Raw genomic sequence first — 25,882 nt, forward strand, 5'->3', positions numbered from 1 at the left:
ACTTAACTCTCTGGCTACTTCACCATTACAGAGTCTGAATAGCTTCCTCTAGGTCTATATATTATTAAACATATTTTGCAGCATGCTGCAGACAATAAATTAATAAACAACTCAATCTAACTTCTGAAGGAGTCTTACTATTTCTTCTCTTTCCTCTCTGCACAATCACCAAAATAATTGCATTGAAATAAAAAGGAAACGTACACAGAAATATATATAAAAACATATATATATATTCTTATCAGGAAAGGATTTTTGGTACTTATTGAGAGAAGACAGTATTCACAGAAAAAGGTTTTTCAGATTGATTCATTAATTCAATTGATAAAGCACTGCTGTGATGTGACATATCATACCTCATATTTTGATAGAACTAAAGCATATGGTTTTAAGAAGACTATTTTATGAATTGAACTGTTGACAATGAAAATGCTTTCCAGATATGCCATCGGCACCCCACTAAACTGAAATTTTAAAGCAATCTCCCATATATTAAAACAAAAATATCACTATACTTGCTTGCTGTATGGAAAGTTCTTTATATATAAAGAAACCATATGTATTTTTTATGTTTAAATAGAAAATATAGAGTTCTATAAAAGTGTTTCCATAGGTTGATTCAAAATATTGCTACGAAGGATGTCAGGAGAAGAAGCTTTTAAAGAGATATCCATAAACAAAAGCTCCAATAAATATTCAGGTCTCATACAGTTAACTTTCCAGAAGGGCTTCATTTCTATTGGTAACAGAAGAGTTAGGTCAGACTTTCTTAGTATTATTTTAAGAGCAAATGGACAGGGCATGTCTGATACATAACATATAATCAATCAGCAGCCTTCTTCCACCAAGTTACTACACTGGTACACTTTCATGACTGTGAAAGGTTAAATGCCACAGAGTATGCACTGCAGCTATTAATTACTTTTTCAAAATTAGTTTTATTTTAGGATGGAATTAAGCAAGACCTAAGTAGAATTTCACAGCACAAATTCACTAATTCAGGTCAGACTGATCTGCTCCCAGTTTCTTTCAGCATTTTCCACAATTCCCCTTCAAAGCAGTAAGTACAAGCTTGCACAAACTAATTTTAAAATGAACATCCTTCTCTATCTCAAAAGAAGATATATCAAACAGTGTCATTGTACAATTAGAATTCACCCCAGTTCAAAAACGAGAAGCCAGGGCTTTCATCTTCCATACTCCCCTCCATTCCCATCATACTTCATATCCTGACTGGGTTCATACTGCAGACGTACTCAGCAGTTCCTTCACTGCCTGCTCTTAGATTAGTTTTTACCTTCACCAAGGTAGAAGCAGCAGTTAAAAGATGCTTTGAAATTACAAAAAAAAAAAAAAAAAAAAAAAAAAAAAATCAACTCACTCCTATTTTCTTAACAATAATATCTTCATAAATATTTTTAAACCATACCCCTCATCTCTGAAGGCACACTCACGCAATAACAACAGACGTGGCTTTATGTCACCTAACTTCAGTGCATACTAAGAATGATATAAGTTGTTTCAGGGTACAGTAAAATCAGTTATGGGTGCACATCTAGCATAGCACAGTATTTCTAATGAAACAATTTCATTGATTACTTAAATTTTAAAAATAAATATTTCCTTCATCTTGTTGTACATTCTTTTAAAATAAGGTAACAGCTCAAAATAATCACTTAATATTTTTGGATCACAAATGGATTATATACTGCCAATTATGTTCAGAAATTGCCTCCTTTTTGCCATCTTTCCATAATAGCCAGAAAAAAATGGCTAAATGGCAAAATGAAGCAGACAAAACCCAGATTTTTTTCCTCTCACCAAAATCACCTTCACAAACAGCATAAACCCTCAGCTGACATTCAGCTCCTAGCAGAAGGCCAGCCTGGACACATGCCAGCAATACAGCAGCGCCCCCAGCTGGAAGCTCTGCCCTCTCACCCACCGTGAACAGCGCCTTCGCCAACACGGCGGCTCTGTGAGCAGCCACAGGGACAGAAGCAGTCGAGTGCACATTTGCTCCAGCAGCATGGTGAAGCTGGCAGCTGGAAGGTGACAAAAGTTTGGGTGATAAAATTCCGTAGTGGCAGACATGACCTCACCCAATAGAAACCAGCTGGGACCACGGGATTTGACCCATTGAATACGCATCTCTATCTACACCCAATGAAATGGCCGAAGGAAATATATTGCTTTGGTTTGTTACAAGTCAGTCATGTAGTTAAAATTAAATAAAACAAACTGCACAATGTGCTGTAAAGGAAAGAGTTTAATTAGTATGTAAGACATAAAGCTAAATCTGCGGAAATACTCCCTGTTTCGTGCTGGGGAAATTACTCCAGGGGTTAATTTGTGTACATATTCACATCCATTCTTCCAATACAGTCATTAAATTTTATTTTATGAATCACTCTTCTCATCTGGGCTAACACAATTAAATACTAAAGACAAAACGGTAGGTATGCTAGTGCTTAATATGTGTTAATATTCCCCTCAGGTGAGCACAGTTTCCTTGTGTCTCCAGTACACCTGAGGCTGGTATTAATCCAGATAACTTGGCATGTCTCTGAAATTACCAGATAGGCATTTAGGATCACATTTGTTTTCATCTGGGTGTGCCCTCGCCAGCTTTCCCTGCACTAGTACTGAAGCCAGGACACGGAGCTTTGCTTACTTGCAACCAGCATTTTATCTAAATGAGCCTCAGTGAACTCCATCTAATCCACAACATTTAAAAAGTCATTAACAACATGATTTGAGTTAATCTCTTCAGGAATCGGACTAGTTAACAGATTTGCCAAAACATAAATTCAGTAAAATCTGATAGTATAAGAAAGAAATGCCTTACACATACAACACTTACAATATCTAAAAGCTAAGGAAAACCTCTGAGCTTGTACCAAATCCTGAAAAGGTAATTCTGGCTGAATCTCTATGCCAGCTACATTTTTCCTCTTTTTAAATGCCTTATTATCCCTCTGCCCACTGACAAAGCATTAGCATTAGCTTTTTAAAATATGGGGGCTTCTTGTTGTTTGTTGTTTTTTTTTTTTTATTTGTTTGTTTGTTTGTTTTTTACAATTCCAACCTCTCTCAGTCAGTAGGCTAAGAAATTCCTGTTTCAAATGCTGGGGAATAAAGTTCACTTTCCCTATGAGTTTTTGATCTTTGTCTCCTAAATAACAGTTTAATTAGGCTTCAGAAATAGTCTTATGTTTCTCAGTTATGTTATTGATGAATGTACCACAGGAAAATGTGGACAATTATTTTCCTCAGGTTTAAATTTGTTACATTAGCGTACTCCCACTGTGTACAAAACTCTGTATAATCGTACACATGGATAGAAAGTTGCACTAACAAGGAACTAATTCCAAATCCTTAGTTGCTCTTTTAAATTAACCATGTGGAAAATACCAAAGTGTTTAATTTTAAGACAATGGATTTTGCTTTAGTAAATTAACTCTGGGTTTTCTTAGAAAAATCATCCAATATTCAAAAAGGATAAAAAGATAAAGTAAAATCCTCTAAATTACTGTTTGTTGAAAAAAAAATAAAAGTGTAGCTAGAGTTTCTTTTTAAAAAAACTAATACCTTAATAATTGTTTCAGATAGATAAAAATAGAAATCTGATTTATCATCACAAAAAGTGCTTAACTTTTATTTTAACTTAGGAAAAAAAAAAAAAAAAAAAAAAAAAAAGGAGATTTAACACATTCCAGAAATTTTCAGTTACTTCTGAATGTAAACCTTCAAAGAAAAAGCAGGACAACTTTGGACTACATTCTATGCTAGCCTCAGGACATGCTTTCTAGGATGAAAGATATCAGATTATAGGCTGTTTAGAGACCTACAAAACTAATACAGATACTGCTGTTCCCAGCAAGTTTAATTGCAGAGAAACTGTTCATTTTACAGGCTCCTTTAGAAGGTGTCTTGGCATGACTACATATTCTGTGTCTTTGCTGTCCCAGACTGGCCACAGGTCTCTCCTAAGGAAGATAATTTAGGGCTGCACATTTCATACTGTGGATTACTGCTTTGTACACTTGCTCATCTCCAGAGACCAAAGATCTGTATTTTCTTTTTTAAAAAAATAAAAGAAATTAAAAAATAAAAATTTAAAAAAGAGCACACCTTAGGACTTTCCTCACTTTTAGCAGTTGTTTGATACAGCAGCCACCTAAGTATAAATTATTGCTTAAAATTTTAACACAGAAATTGAAAGTCTCAAATTTCAACAAAACGAGATCTTACAACTCAAAACAGTTTGTCTTTGCTAAAAACAAAAAAACAAACAAAAAAAAAAAAAAGCAAAACAGACTCCCAGTAAACAAAGCAGTCAGTCTTTAAACTACTTTTGTGAGACAAGATATTTTTAGTCTCACAAAGGAGGAGACCGGAATTGCCAAAGGCTGCAAACCATCTAATGGAAGCAAAGAGCAGAGACGCCTCAGATTCAAAGCAGCCAGTGTAAAAGAGGATTTCAGCTAAGAGATATATGAAAAGTGCCTCCATATTCCTGTGATATATTTTCTAACACTTATCAAAATATCTTACTATTTTGATCCATTTCATTGCAAATCATGAGACATCACTCATACTTTATTAACGTAGCTGCGTTTCAGCTTACAGAATGCAGCAGCTCACCATAAGGGACAGATAAGCTGCAAGGGATCACAGAATCACAGAATTTCTAGGTTGGAAGAGACCTCAAGATGATGAAGTCCAACCTCTGACCTACCACTAAGAGTCCTCCACTAAACCATATCCCTAAGCTCTACATCTAAGCATCTTTTAAAGACTTCCAGGGATGGTGACTCCACCACTTCCCTGGGCAGCCTGTTCCAATGCCTAACAACCCTTTCGGTAAAGAAGTTCTTCCTAAGATCCAACCTAAAACTCCCCTGATGCAACTTAAGCCCATGCCCCCTTGTCCTGTCACCAGGCACATGGGAGAACAGACCAACCCCCACCTTGCTACAGCCTCCTTTGAGGTACCTGTAGAGAGCGATAAGGTCGCCCCTGAGCCTCCTTTTCTCCAGGCTGAACAAACCCAGCTCCCTCAGCCGCTCCTCGTAGGACTTGTTCTCCAGGCCCCTCACCAGCTTCGTCGACCTTCTCTGGACTTGCTCGAGCACCTCCATGTTCTTCTTGTAGCGAGGGGCCCAAAACTGAACACAGTACTCGTGGCCTCACCAGAGCCAAGTACAGGGGGATGATCACCTCCCTAGCCCTACTGGCCACACTGTTTCTTATGCAAGCCAGGATGCCGTTGGCCTTCTTGGCCACCTGAGCACACTGCTGGCTCAATATTCAGTCGACTATCAGCATCACTCCCAGGTCCTTCTCATCTTAGCTTGACTTCCAGGACTTAACTGGAAGTTACAGTCTCACCTCTAAACTATAGAATCAACTCCCTTCTGCAAATACCACCTTGACTTGAGTACTGGGTTTGCCTTAACAGAACTTTTTTTGTAATTCCTGATCTTAATTGTCAGTAAACACTGGAATCGGACTCATTGGATGAGCTAATAACTATATAGAAACGCAATGCCTAGTGAGAGCCACCTCCAATGCTCAATATCAACAAATGAAAGTTAACAATCACAACTTCTAACCTTGTATAACTGGCAGGAACTTCTTGTTGCCTCAGATACATCTCATCTCAAAACAAGCACAAAGGACACCACAGAAGGCCTGGAAGTACAATACTAAATACCGAGGTTTCAGTCTTTTCAAAATTTGAAATTCCCACCAGAGCTAGAACAACAAAAAAAAGGCACCACAACCCACCAGCTGCACACACACAAAATGATTCCTCAGACTGCCACATAAAACTTGCAAAAGCAAGCCAAGTCTTCTAGACTACAGGTGATACAATACCAATTAAAATAAGTGAGGAACTATAACAGTCAGTCCCTTGATACACAAAAATAAGTTCTGAAGATGTTCTTATAGTTTCAATAAGCTACACATCTTATTGCGTTTTATAAAGAAATGTTGAAATTTAACATTGTCTTAACACATACTTCAAAATCTAATATTAAAATAATTGAATTGGAAAAATTAAGAATAAAAATAATAAAAAAAAAAAAAACAAGGAAGAAAAAAATCAGAATAGATAGGTTTAAAGAACAAAAACACCTTAAACAGAAAAAGGACATCTTCCCATATTTTTTCAGCAACTTGTGTATTCCCATATATATCATGTTTCAAAATTTCCACTCAGCATACAAAAGTAAAGTTCATTAATCATTCAGCAGTTCAAAATTTCTTATGACAGTAACATCTGTAATACCATTAAATCGGGGAAAGAATATACAAACAAGTTTAGAATGAAGTTTAACAGAGACAACTGCGTGAGCTATTAGACAACACATAGCTCCCAAGAGGCTAACTAAACACATCTTTCAACTTAAACACAAGTAGACTGTGATGCTTAGGCTCTACTGAAAACCTCCATATGCTTTGTAATAAAGCCATGAGGGTGAAGCAGAGAATATTCCTTTGGAAACAATACCACTAAAGCAATCCTTCCATATAAAATGATCCCATCAGAAATCATTAATAAGGTGCAGATAATTGGGCATGAGGATCTGGTACACTTCTAAGATGTCATCAACCAATCCAATAAATAAATCGACCATTTTGTTCAAGTAAGGATTTTGGAGTAAGAGCATTATTGTGTCACAATTAAGTCACTTTAACAAGGGCAAATTACTTTCTTTACATCTACCAATAAGAATAGTCCTACAAATTATTTGAAAAAACTCCTATAGGTGTGAGATATAGCAGTTAAGCAATAGCTGCATATGATAACTTCCGTAAAAAACAAGTCACACACATCCTTTGATTCCCTCTTGCATTTGTAACCCACAGCACTTGAAATTACTTGGAGAAACATGGCCCATATAAAACAATAAACTATTAAAAATGCAGCTTAAAAGGGTGTCAGAGACTTCCCCAGTTATTTATAGGTGGTCAGCTTCTTGATTTAAACTGCTTTTAGACAAAGCTATATTTTGTATTTTAAAAAGCATGAGCACTGTTTCACACCAAAACCGCAACAGCAGCTTGTTTGAGAGATATAAAAAGATGTATGCACATTTTCCATAAACTGAAGTGCTTCCCTTCAATCCAATCTTCTGCTGCAGCTTTCTTTCAAAGTGTTTTTTTCTCCTAATAGCCATTTATGTTCATCCTTCTTATACTACTACTTCTTCAACAGAAAATCATTTTTCCTGACCTAAGAGAAGACAATGATATCTCCCAGAGAGTCATAATGTAATAGTGGTGTCTTGTGAGAGTGTAAGCTATAAAGTGTATTTAAAACCTGTATTAAGAAAGAGCATCTACCATGGTTCAGCAGAAACATATATTCAAAACAGCATATAATTATTGTCATAACACTTTGTTTCAGCCATTATATCTTTAGACTAAGCTGCTCAAAAGCAGAAATCTGCAATAGTAGGAAATAAAATACCAAGAAAAATACCAAGAAAAAAAAAATGAGCAGAAACTTCTAGTCTACTGAGCAGTATATTATCACCTTATCCTGAGAGTTCTGTCACAAAGAAAAAGAGGACAAAAAGTACTGTCTAACATTTAAGCAGTATATGCATCAGTAACCATAGTTCCAGTTCTGATATGTAGTTTCCCCAGGTTTGTTCTTTTTCCCAAAAATTCTTCCAGGTCAGTTCTTCCTTGCACAATTCCCTCCCCACCCCCTGCACAACAAAAAGATCTTTGCTTGGTTTCCTCACTATAGTATTGATGATTTAACTACAGCTTTTTCACAGTCTCCCTGCAAACAACCTTACTCCACAAAATTTGGCAGCCACGAACTCAGCATAGCCATTTAAAACCCTCAGGTATGGGTTTGGTCAGGTATAGGACAAAGCCACTTAAGCCTAAGAGTAAACTGGAATGACCCATGCCTAGTACAGTTCATGTGATTTGACAAACAAAACCTCTAGTAGGAAGGTAAAAGCAACTCACATTTTTGTATTTTATTTTTTTCTGAATTAGAAACTGGTTATTAATTCTGTTGCAAAAGTAAAAGTGAGTTTGAGAGGATGTTAAGGACTATAGAATTATTTATTTCTTAAATACTTTTACCACAATAGAGGGCACCTTATTTCCTCCTACTGAAAGAAACTCCAGTTAAACAGAAAGAAACATTGCTCATAACAGCCACAGTATTCAAAGCATCACTGAAAAGGAAACTATTTATTTATTTATTTATTTTGTAATTAAATGCTTGAGTTTGTAAAACTGACAAAAAAACAAGTGGCCATGCTTGAGCATGCAGAATTACTACCTCAAGGTAACAGACCTTCAAGATTTAAACTTAAAAGTCAAAGAAAATGCACAGTCACAGCTGAACAACACAACAGAAAAGGACAGGATAATACTGAGAGTGTAAGATGTGTAAATGGTATAAATAAGGAGTTTATACAGACTGATTCACTCTTCTTGATCACACGCAATCTTCCCAGTAGCATTCTGCTAGCTGAGCTGAAAAACAGCAGCAAACCCTGCTTTGTGCTTTCCAGAATTTTCTACCATCTGGTAAAAATGAATCAATGAATAAATAAGATAAAGAAGATACATACTTAATTACAAAATATATTTACTAGACTTTTGCATATAAAAAAGTTTATTCCTACACATTTTAGAATTCCTCATCTGTTAAGATAATTCTTTATTAAAATGAAATGATTGCTTAGTTCTAGGAAAAAAAATGTATGGTAAACCTTCAAAGATGAAAGAATTAAATCTGTTGAAAACACTATTAAGCCAGGATTAAAGAAAAGAAAAAAAAAAAAACACCACAGATTTTACCACTGCAGTGGAGAAAGAATGATCTTCCTCAAGTCACTAAAAAAAATCTTCAGGTTATATCAAGATAGAATAAAAACATTTATAGAGATTTGGAAATTAAGTGTCCATGGCAAACAAAAAGCAACGCGAGCTAAAAAGTGCCATTGACCTGCCAAAGAAAACTTAATTCAGTTACACGGTTTGTACACCGCAGTCAGGCAACAATGTCAGTACATACTTACAACTGATTTCAGTATTTTCTCATAAATCAAATATGCAAGAAAAAAATAAATTCAAGTATTATTCTCTGTACACACTGAGGTATGTCTGGGAAAAAAAAAAAAAAAAAAAGATTGCTGTATAACATTCCTTTTTCCTTTCAAAAAACTACTTAAGTGCAAAAGGCACTCAGTAGCATGGAGATTTAAATGCAGAATTGGAGCTGCTGCCAGAATTTGAGACCCCACCATTATCTCCAACTCTTGGCCACTCAACACTCTACCTGATTTATACCAGCAACACTTAATTCAGCTGGATCACTTAACTGACTGGTCAATTAAGTGATCCAGCTGAAAATTAAACCAACACATTAATGTAGCACATTAGGCTGACATACAAACGCCGACCAAATACTGGGAAAAGCAGCAGGAGAGCCAAGTGCAAGACTGCTGGTTTGTTCAAAGATCAAGTAGCTTTGTCAATGTCTGTGAGCTTCTCACTAAAATCCAAAGACCTGCAGAAAAATATTGACAGCAAAGATCAGATATTAAACCACACATGCATCAAAGCAAGTAAGCTTTTGGGTTTGATTATTAAAACAAAAGGCAAATACAGAAAGGAGAATTTGAGAAAAAATGAAGTGTTCTTTAAACAAAACTCCATATGCTGAATTATGCATTCCTAACAGATGACCAAAAACTAAAGGAATGCAATGAAATTCCTAGTGACAAGACAAGAGGGAATAGCCTCAAGTTGAGCCAGGAAGGTTTAGGTTGGAAATGAGGAGACATTTCTTCTCAGAAAGAGTAGCCAGGTGTTGAACAGGTTGCCCAGGGAGGTGGTCACCGCCCCTGGGGGTGTTCAAGTAAAGATTGGACATGGTGCTTAGGGATGTTGTTTAGTGGGTGACATTGGTAGGAGGGTGATGGTTGGACTACACTATCTCAGAGGTCTTTTCCAACCGTAATGATTCTATGATTCCATTAAATCCATAAAGCATGATTGGACTTTCTACAGACAGGCACTATGTACAGTGATAAGTTTCATAAGATCACAAACTTTAAATTTTTGGTTCCAATTGGACTGAGAAACTGTACCTGAAATAATGCATGGATACCATTCTCCAACACTGTCGGATACATACAAAAACGTATAGAATGAGTGTGCGTATGTGGCAGCAGTGGGAGGGAGAGGAGAGGGAAGGAAACACAGCCACACCAAATGATAATACAAGTCAGGACCAACTTGGTGCAAGGCAAAGATGCTTTATCTAACTACTACTTGTTGTTTTTTTTTTTAATTGAGATATGGTATAACATCTGAAATATTAAAAACACCCTACCACATATCACAATTTGCCATAGAATTCAAAAGTTAATAAATATGGGATTCAATTGTATACACATGCAAATTTTATTCCCAGATTTATCACATAGTTCAAGGAATAGACAATAATGAGTAGATTCTACCTCAGACATTTAGAAACAAATTTAATTGAACACATCTGGGAAACAAACAGTTTTTGGAACTGTAATTTTTCAAATACAGTTTTTAGCTGGATCAACTCTTACTGAGATGGGGAAGATGCTATAACTTATCCAAATTAATATTTAGCTTCATATATGGTAAAATATCCTAATTATCAGGCATGTGGATGGGAACCTAACAACATCCTAATTACAGGGATGTAGATGAGAACTTTATGAGAAGCAGATGTAAAAAAGAAAATACCGCTCAAGGCCAATGGATGAGAGGACAAACAACTCATTAGGGAAGGATGAACAACTTGTTGGCAGGAAACAACGCAAAGATAAACAAAAAACTTCTAAATACTGTCCAACAGCAGGTCAAAGACCAGAAAGGTAAAAAGTTTAACCTCCTCTTCCTCGTTGCCCTCGTCCTGAAAGACCCCTGCCCACGACCACCAGGCTACACTGCGCAGGTGCAACCTGAAGGAGCTAACGGCGGGGAGTATGGAAATGAGTACTTGGAAGAGGTCTGCCTTTTCGGGGAAATTAATGAATATGTATTAGAGCTCATGTAATATGTAACAGTATTCATGTATAAAGTTGTGAGAGATGACCGGGCAGGCGCACACGTCTTTGAGGGAAGCTATTCCCAGTGCACCTGGTGCCCTGCAATAAAGTATACCTACTTAACAACCCTATGGTTGTGGAGTCTTTTCCACACGTCATTACCACTTTGTTGCGAAGCCACCGTGAAATTAAGAGGACTTACTAGTTGAAACAAGTATGGAAAAATATGTTCTTAAAGATAATTTTATTTTACTATAAACTTGCAGAACCTTCCTTCTGATACTCTATTGCATGCTTAGCCATAGATAGCAGCAGTTCTCTTCACAGTGAAGCACTGCATTACACATGGCCTGATTTCTGAAAAGGATAACAGACTATTTAACCTAGAATTTTAGTACTGGTGGCTTCCATTACTGTTTTATGGTTATACTTATACACTCAAGAAAAACTCTTCTCTAAAATATTATATAGAAATATTTTTTTCTTGGACTTGACCAAACTGGCACTACTGGCTCATTTTGCAGTTCTGAAGTCAATCATAAATGCAGTGTAGTCAGGTGGAAAAGCCTAACATGAGTATTCTCATCTAATTGTTCAAATTCTCATTCTGACAGCTTTGCCTCTTCAGGGAATGAACTGCCTGAACAGGATAAAGAATGCTTTCTTAAGCAATTTACGTGCTTTTTTCCCCTGCAGTTCTCTCCTCCCCTCCTTAACTCCACTATGGAATCTGAAGACAGAAGTCTAATAAACTAAATGTACTACATTATTCACACGGTTTAACAGTTATGCAGCTGTCCACACTTCAGGTATATGAAATGTATATCCATATTTCAAGTAAACTCAGAATATACAAGCTATATTATTAAATACAATCATATTAAATAACATTAATTATTGTTCTCATACAGTGAAGAAATACAGCATTCTCCATGAGCAGAAAACATTCTGAATAGCAGCATATGTATAATTCTGTAAACAAAGTTATAGATACTCTTACTTAATAAACCAGTAGGCTTTTGTCACACACCTATGGACTCCAAAATATGTTCAAGTTTGTATTAAAACTTTTGATTCATGTTTTGGTATAGCACTATTTCATCTCCACCTGCAACTATGGAAGGTGGAGATGAAATCTCCAACTCTAGTGGAAAGTGTCCCTGCCCATAGTGGGGGGTTGGAATTAGGTGGTCTTTAAGGTCCCTTTCAACCCAGCCCATTCTGTGATTCCATGAACCGTACTGACTAGAAATACAATTGCATGATTTTAGGGCATTTTTTTCAGTAAATTATTTGTTTTGCTTTAATGGTAATTATTAGCTATCTGAAGTTAACACCACACAGAGGAAAGACAGTCTCAAAAATAACCTCACTAGCAGGACTATTATTTCAGTCTTTTTACTTACAAAATGAAAAAGATTTGCAGCATCAGTTTACATGATTTAAAACATTAAATACATAGAAAATATTTATACTTGTTAATTAATTTTCAAAGCACAACCCATTGCCTCTTTCAATGCCATTTTTCTTTGATAAAGACATTTTGTAATGAGAATTGTATTCTCTACAATTAATATTTCAGTCATTTAAATGGAAGATTTGGGTCCGTGCAAAAAGCAGACATTATTTCATGGTTTACTGTAGCTCCTCTGAAGCTACATCTTAATGTGTGCTGTTTTCTCTCTAGTTTCTGCTGACCTGTGCTTTTCTTGGACAAAAAAGTGATGTACTGGAGAACTCTCACACATTCAATTATAGATGGAAATGCAACAGAGGTTACCTTACAAGACCTAAGTGCTCTTTGAGTCTCAGACACTGAAACCTTTACATTGATTTGCCTCAGGATTTTCCTTTTGGCAAAAACATCATTTATTCCTTTCCCTTTAGGGTTCAAAGAGACCTTCACATGAAATCAACAGCCTTCTTTTCATGTGTTTTGTTAGCTTTGTATATTATCTTCAAATGCCAAGAGTAAGAACAATAACTACATTGTGACAGATGCCTAGGGAAATTCAAAATGTAAGTACAATTTCTCCCCCCTACAGGCCAAATATTCCCAAATTACTGAATTCAAAAGAGTTACTCCCACTAGATGCAAAAGTTATCTCCCACAAAATATACAAAGAGCTCCTGAACGTTGATTTCCTTGCTAACTCAACTGAGACATATTCCATCAATAAATTCAAGTAACAGTTTCTATTCTTGAAATTGACAGCTTTTATGACTGACTCTCTGGCACCACGGAAATACATAGTATTATAGTCAGGTACTGCGTTAGACACCTTAAACAGCAAATAACAGGTAAAATTCAGCATTTGGACCTGTATAGTGTTAATACAACTCCATAACATGCAGATATTTGTATTTTTTTAATCAGCAACCAACAGATTAAGTCACTGCAATGCTTTTATTCCCCATACTGCTCTCCCACCAACACAAACAGTGCCACCAGTCTGAAGTGCATCTTCTGAACTCAGAAGCATAACGAAACAGAAAGGTTAGGAAGCGGCATGCAAGTTTATCTTTAAATCATATGCATGTACAAAAATAATGCTCTGCAGCACAACCAAAAGGCTCATGTTTTTCCAAGATAACCTAGATGATGGAGTTCCCTATTGCAGACTATTTGAATCTGGCATCGCCAACTGCCTAGCAGCTGTTGGGGACAACTCCCAGAAAACTGAAAAAGAAATCTGAAAATTCAAAGTGAGGAACAGTATCTGAAATAGTGAAGACTAAAAATGCATAAAGAAAAAAGAGTGACTCACTTTTTCACTACTTCCCCCTCCCCTTTCTCTCTCCCACTTCAAATGACAGAAAATTCTGAGGAGAGTCATCCAGAGCATTTTTTTTTATTTTAAGTTTAAAAGTCTGGAAAGAAACCAGTTTACAGAAGCTAAAAGAAATAGAATTTTAAAAGCACAAAACCACAGGCTCCATCAGAATCAACAGAAAATAAATTTACCAAGGATAATGTTTGATGTATTATATATGATCTCTGTAAACCATCGTATCATTCATGAGATTAAATGTTTAGTTAGCTATTTCAGGAGACTTTATCTTTTATAAACCTTACTTTAAAAATGAATTCCTGTGTTATCAAGTAGTTTACTATCCAATACTTCTCACTCTTAACAAAACTCGAACTGGTTTATCAACATAATAGTTACCTCTCTCCCCATCTCTTTTAAGGGATTCTGACAGTTTAAAGTACTCTACTTGAATACTTGCTCAGGACTCATCCTAATTTAAGGCAGGAAGAGGCAAAAAGTGGTAGCTGCCATGCTTGATGTATGCTTTATTAGTATCTACTGAAGGAATACCTTCAAGCAGTGTTACAAGCCTAGTGGAGGGATAACTGCAGTTTATCCCAACCTACTTCCTGCTAGATCTATATTTCTTAAAGTGGTCATCCTCTGAGACCCCATCAGAATCCTGGCTTCTGTACAAAGAGTTTTACCCACACAGCAACACACCAGATGACCACTGCTGAGCAGCAGTGTCAGACTCTGGAATATGTCAGGATGGGGGACACAGAATGCAGTATCCACCTGAAGCTCCAAGGGAAATTTAGCAGGATGCAATTACTAAATTCAGCAGCAGATGATCATCACTGTTACAGGACACACATACACACACACAAAAAACACACACACAATACACAGGAGCAGCAACAGCTGGTAGTATCTCAGGGATGTGGCACCAAATATAACAACATATAAGAAATGAACACTGGATGTGAGTGTGTTCAAAACTGATGAGAGAACAATTCTGAGTCACACAGCATTATACAGTTCCAAACATCTTTAACTGAAATGCTGTTTCAGCTCCACAGTCAATTTCTCTCTCCTTAAAACATAACTAGCCTTGTTTATACTTTTTCATAAGGAACACTCACCAACACTCATCATTTGACAGCCATTCTAAAACTTCAAGATGCAATTGGAAAAAACTTTTTCCATGCTAGCACCTTGGCACAGGCATAATTGTGAATGAGTTACATTTTGCATTAAAAAAAAAAAGGCAACAAAAAAGGTGACCTAACTGACTAAAGCAGGTAGAAATAAAATTCATACTCTTATACAATGGGGGGAACAGAACAAGATAACGCTTGCTTATCTCAGATCTCTTTATATCTGAAAAACACACAGAAAGCATGTAACTTATTACTGTCCCCTTCAAACAACCATTACAGTGTGCTAATTTTCATAAAACTGGAAATACTGGTTTCTACTATATAACATATACACTTGCTTTATTTTCTAAGCCAGAATAATACCAAAAGGCTTCTGTCAAGACCAAAGCAAGCACTTACACACCCAGAAACAAATTCCCCTTATTATTGTTCTAGCTCAGAACTTCCTAAGCTTTTTCAGGTATTTAAAAAAACAGACATTTAAATATGGTTTAAAAAAAAAAAAAAAAGTGCATTCCCAATTCATTCTTAGCCTCTTGGGTTGCTGCTTCCTCAAAAGTTCCTTAGACATCTACAGTAGTATGATCATCCCTTTACCCCTTCCCATCTGCCACCACCAAGCTAACAGCCCTTTCCTCACTGTCAGTGGCAGTAGCACAAAAGCCAAGACACACAATTCTGGTGCAGCTGACTCACTCCGCAATGCTCTGCCTGTGTATTCTCATTCCTCATCAGAGCAGCTCTCCTATGTTAGCTCCCTTCCAATTGACAGAAACGTGTTTTGATTTTCAAATTCATAAAAAGAAATACTGATGTACTTCTGTTTCACTCTGCTTTCATCTTCAGATAATAAACTTTTGCTCTATAACTGTTTAATCCATTACACAAACTTTGTCTTGTTTAAAAAAAAAAATAGAAATATTTTGCACTTACCTAAATTGCCACCAATGTAAGTCAATTTAAGTGAAGGAAACAGTGAAGGTAACATCAAAAATAAAGTAAAAACAAAGTTTAAAAAAAAAAAAATCAACAAACAAGCATGCATTCTTTAACAAAGAGCATTGAAAAAAACTGAAGAAAGCAGGAAACAACAGTATAGCCAAAAACAGAAAATAAGGTGAATGAACATGCTGAAAGTACTGGCACCTTGAAGTGTGCTTCCACTGGTCATAAATACCATAACACAGATTTGAGCTGAAAATGTTTAAAGTGGTAACTTTGTCTTCAAGAAAGACATATTTAGTAAGAAGGATCAGGTAATGTTTTCTTTCTGATTTGTATTAAAATAGTTTAACATAAGACTCCTCAGGAAGCAGAGTAAAATATGAACTGAGAATTTCCATTTCTGAGATTACTATCTTTCTTTCTGTATATAGCCCCATACTTCATGAATAATCACAAAAAGATTCAGATTTTGTGGTCCTGCACACATTTATACAGAGACAATGAAACAACCTGAAAGGAATATTTATCCCATAGAAACTCGTTTAACTACCTTGGCTATCCAGGAACAATTGGGAACAATCTAGGAACAACCCCACTTTTGAAACCAGTAATAAAGTGTACACTTAGATGCATATTAAAGAAAATACCTGGGAACTCAAAATTATGATTCAATTGCTAGCGTATTCTTGAGCATTTCACTGGGATCCAGATTCAAGGATTCCAGTGGGAATAAACAAACTTTCCTCAAAAAAAGCTGAAGAACAGTCTCAGAAGTTTAGTGTGGGAGGAGATAACAGATCTTCAGCTTCCTTTGACTTGAATTTAGAGGATGCCAGCAAGGTCTGAGCAATGGATTCTCCGGTTTGAAACTAGGTAGGGTTGATCCCAGCCATGGAAACAATTAAGAAGTTAAGAAGGGGTGAGTGGTTGGTTTTTGTTTTATTGTTTTTAATATATATATATATATATATATATATATATACACACACACACACACATATATACACACAATTTTAAACAAATACAGACTAAATCATAATACAGATAACACATTAAAATCTATACATATATGTGTTTAAATCTACTGACTAGTTCCCAGATAAGTTAGCAAATTAATATCAAATTAAACTGTATTCCTTGCTTCCTGCCTTGTCTTTTACAAGGCAGCTAAATAAGTAAAAGAGCACAGTTTGTATAAAAAGTATCGCATCAGAAAACAAAGTAAGTGAATGGTATATAATTTTAATTAGACTGTATGCACCAGACTGATCAATGTTTAACTAGGAATACAGTTTACTAATACAACTAATACATAGAAGGGAAACATTTCAGAATATTTCTTATTATATTTTCTTTTTAGAGCAGCTCTGAGGAGAGGGACTTGGAGGTGGTGGACAAGCAGCTCAACTAGAGCTGGCGACGTGCACCTGCAGGCCATAAAGCCAGATGTATCCTGGGCTGCATCAAAAATCTAGCTAGCAGACTGAAGGAGGGGATTCTCCCCCTCCACTTTACTCTCATGAGACATCATCTGGAGCCCTGTGTTCAGCTCTGGGGTCCCCAGTGTAAGATGGACATGAACCTGTTAGCGTAAGTTCAGAGGAACACGAGGATGATCAGAGGGCTTGAGCTCCTCTCCTATGAGGACAGGGGGAGGGAGTTCAGATTGTTCAGCCTGGAGAAGAGAAGGGTCCAGGTAGAACTCATTTCAGCCTTCCAGTATCTAAAGGGGGACTTATAGGAAAGCAGGAGACAGATTTTTTTGTAAAGGCATGTACTAATAAGGACGAGTAATGCTTTAAACTAAGAGGGTGGATTTAGATTAGATAGTAGGAGGAAATTCTTTCACTCAGGTGGTGAGGCACTGGCACAGGCTGCCCAGAGAAGCTATGGCTGCCCCATCCCTGGAGGTCTTCAAGACCAGGCTGGATGAGGCCCTAGGCAGCCTGAACTAGTGGGTGGCGTCCCTGCCTATAGCAGGGATTGGAAATAGAGAGCTTTTAAGGTCCCTTCCAACCCAAGCCGTTCTATGACTCTATGATGATTCCACGACCTAGTGGAAGATGTCCCTGCCCATAGCAGGGTTTTGGAACGAGGTGGTCTTTAAGGTCCCTTCTAACCCAAACCATTATATGATTCTAATTCTTCTAGTTTTCTACCTAAATACTTGCTACAAATCAAAGTTAAAATGAAATGTGTTAATAATGTAAACATGTGAATGACATTGAGTGGTTAAACTTGCAGTTCTGATTTTATGAACATGCATACTCTTATTTGCTGGTTAAATTATTATATTTTATCAGCTCTATTCCCCTAACTGCAGCATCTGAGAGTTATTCATACTGATACAGATGCCCGAAATTATTGCAAGGAACAATTTTGTATTCAAACCTACGAGCCTCTCAGAGGAACCGTTCACTATCCTTTTTATCCTTGTTCTTTGTATTAATCCAAAGAACTCCTGCAGTATCAGGGCAGGAATTAAACTTCAAAGGCAGATCAAAATTTATAATATGTTTTCAAAGAACATATTAAGCTAATTAAAATTACGTGGTTTTCGAGAAGAAAAAAAATTTGAGGGACAGGTAGCAATTATAGCAACTAACACTGCAGAAGATTTGTGTCCTCCCAGTTCTACCTACCTCCTAGCAGTTTGCTTTCCAGAGGAACCTTCGACATTAACTCTTCTGTATAATATATTCAAGTAAGATTTCTAAGAATAATAAACTACCTGAAATAAGTGCAATGTCCAATTGAGACACTTCAAATGGTTGATTCCAAGATGAAGAATCGCTTTTAATTGTTTAAAACTTTTAGAGTACTTCCTGCTCTTCTGTATCTAATTGAATCATATAGGGAATAACACCAACCGTGCTCATAGAGAATACTAATTGTGCTCAGAGAGAATGTAATGAACGATAGAGAAGAACAGCAAGACAATACAGTTAACTTGTCTTTGGGTTGTAATATTAAAGGCCAGGTGCACAAAGCACGTATCTTCAAATGTAAAATTATCTTCAAAAGAAAATCAGAAATGTCCTAGTTAGCATCCATAAATCTTTGCATTGATTTTTTGGCAGCTCTTACCGTTTTTTAAAGAAGGCTCTGGTTCTAAGTAAACTTCTATTGGAAAAAAAAAATGTTTTCAGTTATAAACCTATTTTCCAGGATGTTTTTAGCCCTTCCTTGTTTGACGTTATCTGCTGGAGTAACATATTCATTATTCACGTCACTGATTAAAACCTAAAACATGACAGATCCCTGCCAGATCCTACTAGATATTGTCTTTCAAATTTTACCATGAATCATTGATAATTACACTGACTCAGTCTTCCGATGAGATAGGCATCCTTACAGTAACAAATTCATCTCACTGACGAACAGAGATGGTGTAAAAAGCTTCCATAACAATGTTACTAGTGCTTTTTGCTTATGCATAAAGCCTGTTCTCCTGTCATACAAGAAAACTAGACTTGTTTGATGTGATTTTTGACAAATCCATATCAAATGTTGCTCATTTTCTGATATTTTTCCCCAATGTTCCTTTTATTTCACAGGACTGAAAGATTCTATTTAAGGAGATGCATGTGAAATTATACACAAATGAAATAAAATTACCTTCATGCTTAACAAGATGGAATCTGAACTGAGTATAGCCACTGATGAGATCCTGCAGCTATAAGTCCATTAAAATATTAATTTAATTGAAATCCATTAGCTGAGTACTCACTAGCAAAAAAAAAAAAAAAAAAAAAAAAAAACATAACACCATCCAAAACCAGAAAAAACAATGTTGGGAAATCTTGGAAGAGACATACAGAATAACAGTACAAACACTAACATCAGCGTATAAACTATTTTTCTCCTGTATTGTGAAAAACATAAGCACTTTTGGTCTCCACACCTCAAAAAAATGTATAGTAAGTCTGAAAAAAATCCAGAGAAAAATCAAAGAAATTACTTATGAAATGAATAACATTCTCTTCCGTGAAAATGAATTGAGGGAGCAGTGTGATGATGGGCCGCTATAAAACCACAGGTGGCAAGGAGACGAGCACTGGAGAGAGATCAGCTACTCAATGTTTCTTCTGGGGCTAGGAAAATGCAGTCAGTAAAGTAGCCAAAATCTAGTGCCATATCCAACACAAGACAGTGGTTTTTCATGTGAGGCTATATGATGCGCTCTCATAAGAGGCTGTGGACACTAGAATTTTATGTAGGTCCAAAAGCAAACTGGCCTAATTCAAAAAGTCCCCTGAGAGTTAGGCACACAAACTGTACCTGGATCAAAGAGTCCTTGGTGGAGTTCTCATCATACACTTGCTCTAGCCTATGAACTTTTAGACGTTGCTAGTACTGTCACAGTGGGCTAGAAAGACTTTTGGGCTGACCTTAGAAGTTTTATGTTATTTCCTTACATAGTAAGGATTCACATTCACAGTACTGAATTCCTGATCAAGAACCAGTCAGTATGACTGGTGTCAGTCAAGACCAAGTTCATTGGTTCCATGGGCATGTCATGTATCTAAATATCTAAGAATCAGAAAGCTTAGTGAAAAGTAATGATGATCAGAAACTCAGAAGTAAATTAAAAGTTAATTCAGTTCTTGCTGTCTGCCAGCCAGTGGAGAAGTTTAGATTGGGAATCTGGAAGTGAGAGAAACACAGGATTGTGTTTTTGTCTGGGGGAAGTTAACAGATGGTCTGAAAAGGAGCAGTTTTAAATAAGACCAGCAGCCAAGAAGTGCATGGAGACAGCAATGTGATAATTTTTTGATATACTCAGTGCCGCTGTTTTATATAACTTTGTGAAATAAAATAGTTTCATGAAGCGTGACATTATAGCTTTAGTCTTTTTATAGCTTTAGGAAGAGATTGTTGTGTTGCAAGTAGAAGTATTTGAAGTACATATTTACAAGATGTTTTTTTCTAAGACAGGTCTCTGAAGCATTGCTGGTAACACCACTGGAATATCATTCTGTAACATGCAGAATTATTAAATTCCAAAACGGAATCTTCTATATCACTTCATCTTTTAACTTAAAAAAGCTAGACAGCTAAATCCCTATACAGTTCATGCAAAATATGCTTCTGGATGTTTGTTTATACTTTTGTATAAATGCTTCTGCACCTCTTCAGAAAAGGTTGCTGAGTATATTTAGACTGTTGCTAAAAAATACACTACAGGAAGTCTCAAAAATAATAAAATAAGCTGGTGATAAACAATCATTCTCTTCAGCTATAATGTGAAAGAGTGCTGCATGGAGAAAATTATAGCCTGCATTCAGGTTCTTATTAGTGTCCTTTTCTACTATTTAACAGCCCAATGCACATAGAACATAAAATTCCTACTATTGTCAAATATGTTCCAGTGTAGGATGCAATATTATAAGCAAAATATCTAGTACTTAGCCATGAAATCAACTGGAAGAAACTTACAGAATTACTTACCTGATTTTCTTCATGGGAAACTCTCATTTGCTCTTTAAGAACTGACATTCTGGCTGCTTCTTCCTTTCTCAATACTCTTTCTTTCTTTAATTCAGGACTCCAGAAAGTTTTGATGCTATTCATGGAGGATCCCAGCTTGCTGTCTTTGATGTCTAGTTCTTTTCTGAGAAGATCATTCTCCCTCTGTAGATCCTTAAGCTGAGCCTGCAGGTCTAACATGGTACTGTCTCTAACCTGCCTCAGCATAGAAGGAACCTGATGGTGATGATGGTGTGAAGATGTGGTCAGTCCTCCATGCTGATCAGTGTAAGAAAGGACATCTGTGTGGGACAGTCCCGCTGAAGCAATATTAGGACTGCTCCCCATAGCTGTGACTCGACCACCATACACAGCTCGATTTGTAGCCCTTCCAAGAGTCATCGTGCCCTTTGGGAAAGTAGTAGAAGCTACACCTTCATGGTCACTCAGATACATTGGTCCAGATGTTGCATAGGCTGCATTAAGGGACTGGATGTTCTCCATTGATAACGTCTTACCTGTTCCTCCTCCTCCTCCGCTACTTGTTCGCCTGTGGCCTAGGCGAGGAGATCTTGGCAAACGGGGAGACCTGGAGGGACTTCCTTCTAAGTTGCTGATTGTTCTTGCACTTCCATACATCTTTATTCTACTTTGAGGTACTATTTAGTAAGAATTAGTAACACTAGAGGTGAATATTAAACTTATAATTCCAGCTAGAAATATTGGCAGTTTCACTGCATTCTTCCAGTAGGCAAAGAAACCATTCCTCCAAAATCAGATACCTAGAAGAAAAAAAGATATTACAAAATAAGTAAGCTCCCCCCATTTGGCAAATAAGTTTACAATGAGGAAAGTAATGAGCACATATCATTTCTCCTGGAGTAATTACTTTTAAAATTTATAATACATTCTGTATTTAGGATGACTGGATAAAATCCATTTTAAAACTAGTTCCATTCAGAAAAAAAAATGCTGATTTCTTTCTTGTTAAAATACCTTGACATTTTGACTTAAAGTTTATCAAGCTTTATGTTGCAATAAACACCATGGACCCCAAAATGCATGTGAATTGGTAAATTAATGGACTTAAGTGACTGACCATAGGAATTACATAAAGGAGAGAAACAATAGCTGTTGCTGGCATTAAGAACCACCCAAAACATGGTATAACATTTTCAAAAGACAGTATAAAAACAGGAATTCAGTGACTCTGTGTTTTCTCTAGTAACATTAGATGAAGAGAAAACAAGGAAATTGGCAGGGGTTTTATTTTGTGTTTGGATTAAAAAACAGACTTTGTATAAGAAAAAGGAGGAAGAAAGCAACATTCTAATAGCTCAGCTTTACCCAGTAGAACCATTTTAGGAATAAAAATTTTAAAAATATAAGCTGATTTGAGTAACTATTTCCTCCTAAACAATACAATGCAATATTACAACACATTATTTGTTAAATTAAGTACTGATTTGCTAATATTTGTTGTTAATCAGCTTCTCAAGTAAGGGTTACGTGACAATAATCTTGGTTTTTATTCATAAAAGGAGTTCCATCCCCCTCTCCCCCCATGCATATTACTGGGATAGAACTATCTTCACAACTTATTTAACCAAACAGACTAATGTGGATCAGATGCTCTTACTGTTATCAAATACTATACTACTATTACATATTTACCAAGGTTTGAATAAGTTTATTAGCTTTATACAGCATAAGTATCAATATACAAATAAGACTTCAGGATATGGTAAGTCTACTGATTTAAAAAAAAAAAAAAAACTAATCTGTCTCAAAAAATCAATGGTATAAATTAAATTGGTGCTCATTAATCAGATCTAGTACCATTTAATTCAAATATAATTGGAGGAAGAGCAAAAGATGGATTCAATTAAATCCTGTAATCTTTAACCATTCCCAAAACATCCTCATTATCTATAGATTATTTCCTAAATATCTGAAAAAAATTCCGCACCATGAAGTGTTGAGACAGGAAGAAGGAAGCTTTAATGTTTTGTTTGTTTGTTTGTTTGTTTTTTTAAGTAATCTCTAGTGTACTAAATACTCACCAATTTCAGCATGAAACATTCTTGTTTGCTGACACTGTTAGTATCTGTAAACACACCGAGTTCTCCACTGACCCCTCCCACCCGTTATTACACACAAACATATAGCACATGGCTTACACAAATTCTAAGAATTGCTTTGTATGCACTACATTTTCATCACATTTACTAGCCAGCACAGTCTAACACATTTGTTTCATTTTACCTATAATTATGCATCTGAACCAGCTGTTTCACCTTGTTCACACAAATGTTTCACCTTGTTCAATTTGTTTCAACCACTATAATACATCAGTGGTCATTCCTGTGAATTTTCACGTCTTTCCCAAGAGGTGCATCAAGGGCCATGAAATTCATCCGTGGAAGGCACTGCACTACACTGAAATGTTGTCAACAACACCACTGTGGGTGCTAGGAAAAATATGGGAGTGGTATTCATTTAATATTAATAATTTGGAAACTCTGAACTCTTTGTACTGCACCCAGGCTGCTCCATTAAAATTTATTCCAATGCAAACATTACTAACTTTCACTGGCCACTAAGGATAGCTCACAGACAAAGTTGAAAGTCCCGGTTTAGGAATAATCTGTTTTTTATCTATTTCATTTGCAATTCATTGCCTATTACAATCTGATTGTACAGACCATCTGTCTCGGAAACAACTTTGAAAAAGGAAAGCATATAAAAGTGAGCCTTCACCTGGAAGTACATACACCTGAAGTTAAGGCTAAACCTTGAGCATTCCTTTGTGGCTGTGAAGAGTCTCAGAGAAGCCATCTACCATCGCTTTGCAGAAGACAGAAGAATGGCACCTACACCATCCTGTACTCCTTATTGCTTATACAGTGAGCCTGGCTTTAGGAAGATCTATGGTGTCTCTCTACATCAGGAACTGGAGACAAGAATAGGCAATATCAGCCTCAGGGCCTCAACAACTGCTGCAGAGATCATTATCCACTCACAGAAGAAAAGAGGGTGTAAGGGAAAACATCCACTTTACCCTCCTCTTCCTTCAGGACTAGCTGGAAAAGTACCAGTCTGTTTGAGCCCAAGATGGACAGGAAAGACACAAATGATTCTATCTTGAAAACTGTATTGCTTTTATATAATCATTTTAACTTATGGGCAAAATAAATAAATAAATAAATTCTGTAAAGCAATCCGTTTTTCCCCCCAGTATTTAAAGGATGTTAAATTAAAGCAAAACCCTTCCATGCCATAATACGAGGGGTGGAAAAAAAAAAAAAAAAAAGACATGTAATCAAGTAGAAAGATGAATTTCAGCCTGACAATGGGAAGGACAGAGAGCTGTATAGACCTATGTATACACTGTACCCACAACTACAGAGACAATCCTTCCTCTTGGGAGGAGCCCAGAAGGTACAGGTCTCGCAGTACATATACCAGAGCACAAAGGAGCTCCTATGTCATGAAGACTGCATCTCCCTCAAAATTTCTCTGGAAAGGAAAAGTCACAAATTAATTCAGTCTGCTCTGGGATAGACAACAGACCTAATGAATGTGTTTTCCCATGAATGAAAACATTCTTTTGGGTTTTAAAATATAATAGTACTAGAAAAAAGCAGACACCCAACTGCATGTCTCAACATTTTCTTACTTTAGAAATTGCTTTTTAATGTATACCCGTATGCTCTCTACAGATACCTTAAAGGAGGCTGTAGAGAGGTGGGGGTTGGCCTGTTCTCCCATGTGCCTGGTGACACGACGAGGGGGAATGGGCTAAAGTTACGCCAGGGGAGTTTTAGGTTGGATGTTAGGAAGAGCTTCTTTACTGAAAGGGTTGTGAGGCATTGGAACAGGCTGCCCAGGGAGGTGGTGGAGTCACCATCCCTGGAAGTCTTCAAAAGACGTTTAGATGTAGAGATTAGGGATATGGTTTAGTGGGGACTGTTAGTGTTAGGTTAGAGGTTGGACTCGATGATCTTGAGGTCTCTTCCAACCTAGAAATTCTGTGATTCTGTGATTCTGTGACTTAAGATAACCCTTATTATTGTGACTTTAATATTTCAGAACACAACTGTGAATATAACTACAAAAAAGCATTCAGAAAATTGAGCATATGTTCTCATGGAAAAAACCTCTCCCACTACCCCACCCCTTATGCTCTCATCAGCCTTGAAAATCCCAGCAAATAAAAAAGTCTATTTCAGGCTAGAATACTTTTTGGTGGCTGTTCTAAATTCAGCTTGTTTTCCACATTTCACATTTCTCTCTCATCTCATCACCTGCAATCTACAGATAAAAGCATTATCCACATCGCTTATGACATTGTGTTTTACTTGCTTTTTAATTTTTGTATTTAGACTTAAAACACAGAACTCCAATACAATACTTAAATAAGTTGTCTCACTTATTGTTTGCTTCTCCAATGCATTACTTTTAAATTTTGTAT

At 36.5% G+C, this 25,882-nt stretch overlaps 1 protein-coding gene across 18 annotated transcripts in view; it reads right to left on the reverse strand.

Annotated features, from left to right (window-relative positions):
• Nucleotides 1-25,882, reverse strand: part of ERC2 (ELKS/RAB6-interacting/CAST family member 2) — a 556,650-nt gene that overhangs the window by 509,167 nt on the left and 21,601 nt on the right. For all 18 annotated transcript variants that reach the window (XR_011100132.1, XR_011100130.1, XR_011100127.1 and 15 more), the window contains one exon: nt 21,391-22,190. Coding sequence is in view for 2 of the 18 variants with exons in the window: in XM_068694082.1 (XP_068550183.1) it covers nt 21,391-22,047 (657 nt within the window). In the remaining 16 variants the exon portion in view is untranslated. The remainder of the gene's footprint in view (nt 1-21,390; nt 22,191-25,882) is intronic.

This window comes from Anas acuta, chromosome 11, assembly GCF_963932015.1.
Source record: "Anas acuta chromosome 11, bAnaAcu1.1, whole genome shotgun sequence".
In the NCBI taxonomy this organism is placed as follows: Eukaryota; Metazoa; Chordata; class Aves; order Anseriformes; family Anatidae; genus Anas; species Anas acuta.